Genomic DNA, 6,950 nt, shown 5'->3' with positions numbered 1-6,950 from the left:
AATGGTGTAGTGGTTCAAAGATCAGAGTCCTGGGCAATTTGTATCTTCCTATTTTATGATTCTGGGGTGTTGTTGGGTTTTTCTTATTTTGCTGCTTATATCATAGTCACAAGATGATTGCTTATCTCATAGCTCTGGACTTACATCCTCATGGCAATCACATTCAGAAAAGTAGTGGAGAAAACGATGCTGTATTCACCAAGGGAAAGGAAGCCCCCAGTAGACATCCCCTCACCTCTCATTACTCAGTTTAGGACAACGTGACATTTCTAGACCCTTTTGCTTCATCCTTGAAAGAAATGGTTACCACGCCTGCTACAGAGCAGCCATGTGTCATCCATGTAGATGAGCGGAGTCCGCGTTCCCTGAAACCAAGATCTCTTTGTTTGCTCTTAAACACAAAATCAGGATTCTTTTGGCAGGTAAGAAGTACATTTGTGTTCGTGTGTGGGGCTGGGGCAGGGATGACAGTTGGGCAGGAGAGTATCTGAATGAGTACTTCAGATAAGGTAGTGTTGGCTGACTTTTCTAGAAATGACATTTAAGCTGTGATCTGAATCCTTCCAACCTGGTATGTTGGAGGAACAGGAACATATCCATGGTGGCTGGTGTGATGGTCATTGAGGTTGACATGTAGGCAGGGCCAGGTTAAGAGTTTAAATCTCACTCTAAATAAAATGGAAAGCCATTGGAGGGTTTGAAGTACATGAATAACAAGATCTGATTTATGTTTTCAAAAAGATAGTTCTAGCTTCTGAGTGGTTAATAAATGGAGATGGCAGGAAGAGAAGCAGGGAGATGGATTAGGAAGCTATTCCAGGCGACTAGGTAGTCGAGGGTAGAAGCGTGGGCTAGTGTGATATGGTAGCAAGCCTCCACATTTGCCCCCAATGATTCTCTCTTCTTCATACAGGTATATCTCATTTTACTGCACTCACTTTATTGCCCTTTGCAGAGATTGCGTTTTTACAGACTCAAGGTTTGTGGCAACTCTGTGTCAAGCAAGTCTATTGGCACCATTTTTCCAACAGCTTTTGCTCATTCTGTGTCTCTGTGTTACATTTTGGTAATTCTTGCAATATTTCAAGCTTTTCATTATTATTACATTTGTTATGGTGATCTGTGATCAGTGGTCTTTGATATTACTATTGTCATTGTTTTGGGGCAACATGAACTGCACCCGTATAAGACAGCGAACTTAATTGAATATGTTTGACTGCTCCACCAGCCAACTGTTCCCCAAATCTATCCCTCTCCTCGGATGTCCCTATTCCCTGAGACACAATAGTATTGAGATTAGGCCAATTAATAACTCTACAATGGCCTCTAGTGTTCAAGTGAAAGGAAGGGTAGTACATTTCTCACTTTAAATCAAAATCTAGCAATGATTAAGCTTAGTGAGGAAGGCATGTTGAAAGCCAAGATAGGCCAAAAGCTACGCCTCTTGCCCCAAACAGTTAGCCAAGCTGTGAATGCAAAAGAAAAGTTCTTGAAGAAAAGTAACAGTGCTACTCCAGTGAACACCCAAATGATAAGAAAGCAAAACAGCCTTATTGCTGATATGGAAAAAGTTTTAGAGGTCTGGATAGAAGATCAAATCAGCCAAAACATTCCCTTAAACCAAAGCGTAATCCAGAGCAAGGCCCTAAATCTCTTCAATTCTGTGAAGGCTGAGAGAGGTGAGGAAGCTGCAGAAGAAAAGTCCAAAGCTAGCAGGGCTTGGTTCATTAGGTTTCAGGAAAGAAGCCATCTCCATAACATAAAAGTGCAAGGTGAAGCAGCAAGGGCTGATGTTAAAGCTGCAGCAAGTTATCCAGAAGATCTAGCTGAGATAATTAATGAAGACAAAACAGCCTTCTATTGGAAGAAGATGCCATGTAGGACTCATAGTTAGAGAAGAGAAGTCAATGCCTGGCTTCAAAGCTTCAAAGGGACAGGGTGACTCTCTTGTTTGGGGCTAATGCAGCTGGTGACTTTAAGTTGAAGTCAACACTTATTTAAGATTCCAAAAACCCTAAGCCCTTTAAGAATTAGGATAAATTGACTCTGCCTGTGCTCTACAAGTGGAACGACGAAGCCTGGATGACAGCACATCTGTTTACAACATGGTTTACTGAATACTTCAAACCCACAGTTGAAACCTATTGCTCAGAAAAAAGGATTTCTTTCAAAATAGTACTTCTCATTGGCAATGCACCTGGTCACCCAGGTGAGCTCTGATGAAGCTGTACAATGAGATTCGTGTTGTTTTCATGTCTGCTAACACAATATCCATTCCACAGCCAGTGGATCAAGGAGTTAGTTCAACTTTCAAATCTTATTATTTGAGAAATATATTTTGTAAGGCTATAGCTGCCGTAGATAGTGATTTCTCTGATGGATCTGGGCAAAGTCAATTGAAAAACCTTCTGGAAAGGATTCACCATTGTAGATACCATGAAGAACATTTGTGTTTCATGGGAAGAGGTCAAACTATCAACATTACCAGGAGTTTGGAAGAAGTTGATTCCAACCCTTATGGATGACTTTGTGGGCTTCAAGACTTCAGTGAAAGAAGTCACTGCAGATGTGGTAGAAATGGCAAGAGAACTAGAATGAGAAGTGGACCCTGAAGATGTGACTGAATTCCTACAATATCATGATAAAGCTTGGGCATATAAGGAGTTGCTTCTTATGGATGAACAAAGAAAATGATTTCTTGAGATGGAATCTACTCCTGGTGAAGATGCTGTGAAGATTGTTGAAATGACAACAAAGGATTTAGAATATGATATAATGTAGTTGATAAAGCAACAACAGGGTTTGGGAAGATTGACTGCAATTTTGAAAGAAGTTCTACTGTGGGTAAATGGCTATCAAACAGCACTGCTTGCTACGGAGAAATCATTGGTGAAAGGAAAAGTCAATCCATGTGGCAAATTTCATTGTCTTCTTTTAAGAAATTGCCTCAGCTACCCCAGCCTTCAGCAACCACCCCCCTATCAGTTAGCAGTCAACATCGAGGCAAGACCTTCCACCAATAAAAAATTACAACTCACTGAAGGCTCAGATGATGGTTAGCATTTTTCAGCAATAGAGTGTTTTTAAATTAAGGTATTTGTATTTTATTTTTAGACCTAATGCTATTGCACACTTAATAGACTACAGGATAGTGTAAACATAACTTTTACATACACTGGGAAACCAAAAATTTCGTGTGACTTGCTTTATTGTGATATTTGCTTTATTACAGTGGTCTGGAATGGAACCCACAAAATCTCCCAGATATGCCTGTACTTACATCCTTTTGTGGTCACCTCCTACATTTTACCAGGATTAGTCAATGTGACCAACAGAATACAGCATAAGTGATATTCTGTTGCTTCTGAGATTAGGTTATAAAAGACTATGGCTTCCATCTTCGTCTCTCTTCCTTGGATCTCTCTCTCTGAGAGAAATAAACTCCCATGTGTTTCTAAGGAGAAACCCATGTAGCCATGGACTTAAACCTCCAGCCAGTAGCCAGCAAAGACCTGAGGCAGGACAACAACCACCTGAGTGACCTCAGACATGGATCTTTCCCCAGCTGACATGATTGCAGCCTGGCTGACAGTTTGCAACCTCATGAGAGACCTGAAGCCAGAACCACCCAGCAAAGCCCTTCCCAGATTTCTGACCCTCAGAAACCCTGTGAGATAATCAATGCTTGTTGTTTTATAGTACTCTGTGCTGGAATCATTCATTATGTCAAATAGATGACTAATATAGGTGGGATCAGTGGAGACAGAGAGAATTAGAATTTTAGAGAATTTGATGCCTAGGGATTTAGCAAGAATTCCTATATAAGCAGTGAGAGTAAAGAGTCTGATCAAAGTTAGCTCCCAGAACTTTTATGTGAGTATCTAGGGAGATTTTAATGTCATTTACTGAGAAGAGGAAATTTAGAGAAAAGAGCAGGTTTGGAGTAACATAATTAAGAGTTTTGCTTGGGGCATGTTAGGTTTGAGGTGCTGGTTACTTCTCAGATGGGCAATTGGCTACGAATCTGGAGCTCTGGGGAGAAATCAGGAATGGGGAAAGAGATGTAAGAATCTCTAGAATATAGGTGGCATTTAAAGGCTGTGGAATTAGACAAGGTAACTTGGAGTGTATACAGAAGAGAAGGGTGCCGGCATGGCCTTGGGCCCCTCATCATTGCTGTTATTACTGTGAACTTGACCAGGGAATGAAAAATAAATATCTATATTAAAACACAACTCAAATTACAAATTAAAACACAAAATACATATAAGTGTTAAGTTGTCCATGCTGGGCCTATTCAATATTAGGCATTCCTACTGAAGAAAGCTTTTAAATCTCTTTATGATGTGCCATTTGTGCACTGGGTGTGTGTTAAGATTGTGAAAGGATCTTAACTCTTGAACTTCCTGATACTTGGCATACTTTCATTTGAAACCTTCTTATTGTATGACCATAAATTTGTAGGTTACACATATATAGCTATGCACAGTAGCTTCCAATGTGTCTGAATTTCCAAGGAAATATGTACCATGGCATTGGCTATTTATGAGTGTGGAGAAACCTAAGGAAAGGTATTTCCATTTCATATTCCTTCGCAAATTATAGCTCAGTATGGGTCTTTAAAAACTAGACTTGCTTTACTTCAAACAACTTGCTTATCCTGAGTCCTCTGGGTGTGTTGGTGCATATACATACTTCTGAGGGCTCTTTTACAAGTGATGTAGTGTGCCAGAACCTTATCACGCTTAGGCTCCTCGGGAACAGAAGAAGTTACCCTTTGCCTTGAGAGTTTGCTTAGGGAAAACTAAAAGCCATCTTTCATTTGAGATCAAGTTCCATTACGTTGAAAACTTTTAGTCTTCAAAATACAAAATTAATATAGCAAGATACAAATAATATCTCCAGTGATCAGAAGGAGGCATGTCCCACGTTACCCTATAGAGAGAAGGATAATGGCAAGCAACTGAGTCTCTTGCATTGGTGACAAAATAGGACAGAAACATAGCAGAACTTCTTGAAAGTTGAGTGTGAATTGGATTTTTTCCCTCTGCTTTCAGGACTGTTCTTTTCCTGTCTCAAGGAAGACTGAGTCTCCAGTGTACGTGGACTCTTGATTTGGCCTTAAGCTTACAGTTTGTACTTCCCATATGAACACCCACACCCTGTACTTCAATCATGCTATGTCACCAGCAGGTGGCAACAACGAGTGCAATAGAACAAAAAAACGTGAGGTCAAGATCTCTGCAGATAAGTAGGAGGGTGGCAGGCCATTGTATGCAAAAGAGAAAAGACTTCCACTTATTTAAAAAGAAATGTATTTTACCACTCTACTTCACCTCTCCAAAAGTCATTTTCTTTCTGCCATCAACATTGATTTGCACCACAGTTCAGTGCTCTATTAATCAGAGGAAGTTCTTTTAACAGCCTGCAGATCTTTTCCTTTACATCAAGGGAAGGGTGGTTTCCCAGCGTTTGTTAAAGAGTTATTTTCTGACTTGCCTGTGAGACCCTTTAAACAACTCTGAAAGCAAGTGGCAAGGAATACTTTATTACTTAGAAGACTTAGCAAGTGCTAACTAATTTGACCTGATAAGTAGAGAACTGGAAAGCTGGGAAGGGGTGACTGGATTATTTGCCAACATGCAAGAACAACAGAATCCATGGTGTTGAAAGCTGACAGCAGCTGTGGTCAGAGGGCTTCACTGGCCCTGACTCCCAGCTGGTTGATAAGGAGTCCCATTTCTTGATGGATACTATCTCAAAGAGAGGGAATTGTAACCCTGCAGTGGCTTCTGTGATTTCAGAGCTACAGTTGTGACAGACAATATGGCAGAATGGACATGCTTGGATTTGTCACACACACAGTGAGTCTCTCAAGCTCTCTTTCAGGTTCAAGGAGGAAGTTTATTTGAGAAAAGGTCAACTGGGAGCATGTGTTCTTGAGGGAACATCTACTCCATAAAGATGCAGACCCTTGGAAGGGCATCCTTTGTAGGCTATGGATGCGACAAGCCATAATGAGTAAGGATGAGTTTGCCCTGTGCTTGGGTCTACTTTGAGCTCCAAATTCTGTTATAGACTTAATAAGTTAGTGAGACATCAACCATCACATTGCACCAAGAGAGATAATATAATACAAAAACGTGAGGTCACGATTGTAGGCACAGCCTTAGCAGGGCACCTCTAAACCATGATCCCTTCATACTCGTCTGAAAGCAGGAGTGTGAGAATTTTGTAGAACTTCTTGCCTCCATCCCACTTAGAATCCAAACTGTTAGTATCTTCCTGAGATGCAATTCCAGTCACCCAGGAGGGCCCTTCCCACTTCACTTGCTCTCAAAGACCAACGACTTGTCATATTTTTAAGAGGGTGGAAGCTGTCTTTACCTCTGCACCTAAAAAAGCTCATTGTAGGAGGTCGAGCTACGGCTTTGGCTTTGCCTATGACTGACATTTAAACTTCTTGTAAGTCACAAAATTTTTGCATTTCCATTCAGTCATCTGTTAAATAGGGTAATGATTCTGCCTAGGAGACACTACAGAATACATGGTAGTAACTAATTATGGCTATTACTTCTTTATGTGCTAATTGCTAGACCTCAAAACATCCCTGAGCTTGATCACAGCTTCTGCTATTCTAGGGAGGACAATTTTGAAGTATAGATTGACCAAGAACCCATCCAAATAGTGTGCAAATCTAGCCAAGAATCAAGCACAAATCTTTGGACACACATGAACAGCTGCGAGGGAAGGCAAATTGAGTGTGTGTATCTACACCAGGGGACTGCACTACTGTAAATAATGATGACTTGAACTCTTAGTTGTGATGCCTTAACTTTTTCAAATAGATCGGAAGCAAGGGACACAGAGGAAGTTTGCTAACCTTGGTCATGTCTTAGATCCTCATTTGACCTCCAGATTCTGGATTGCTTTGAGGACTAGTGAAACAC

At 40.7% G+C, this 6,950-nt stretch overlaps 1 protein-coding gene across 1 annotated transcript; it reads left to right on the top strand.

The window, feature by feature from the left end:
• Positions 1–1,384: 1,384 nt before the first annotated feature.
• Positions 1,385–1,894, top strand: LOC138842349 (tigger transposable element-derived protein 1-like). Its single transcript, XM_070043724.1, has one exon. It carries the CDS (start codon positions 1,385–1,387, stop codon positions 1,892–1,894), a length of 510 nt encoding a protein of 169 aa, XP_069899825.1.
• Positions 1,895–6,950: the final 5,056 nt, after the last annotated feature.

This window comes from Globicephala melas, chromosome 15 (assembly GCF_963455315.2).
Source record: "Globicephala melas chromosome 15, mGloMel1.2, whole genome shotgun sequence".
NCBI classification, from domain to species: Eukaryota; Metazoa; Chordata; class Mammalia; order Artiodactyla; family Delphinidae; genus Globicephala; species Globicephala melas.
The sequence above is the reverse complement of the archived record's forward strand: the minus strand, read 5'-3'. Positions and strand labels throughout refer to the sequence as shown.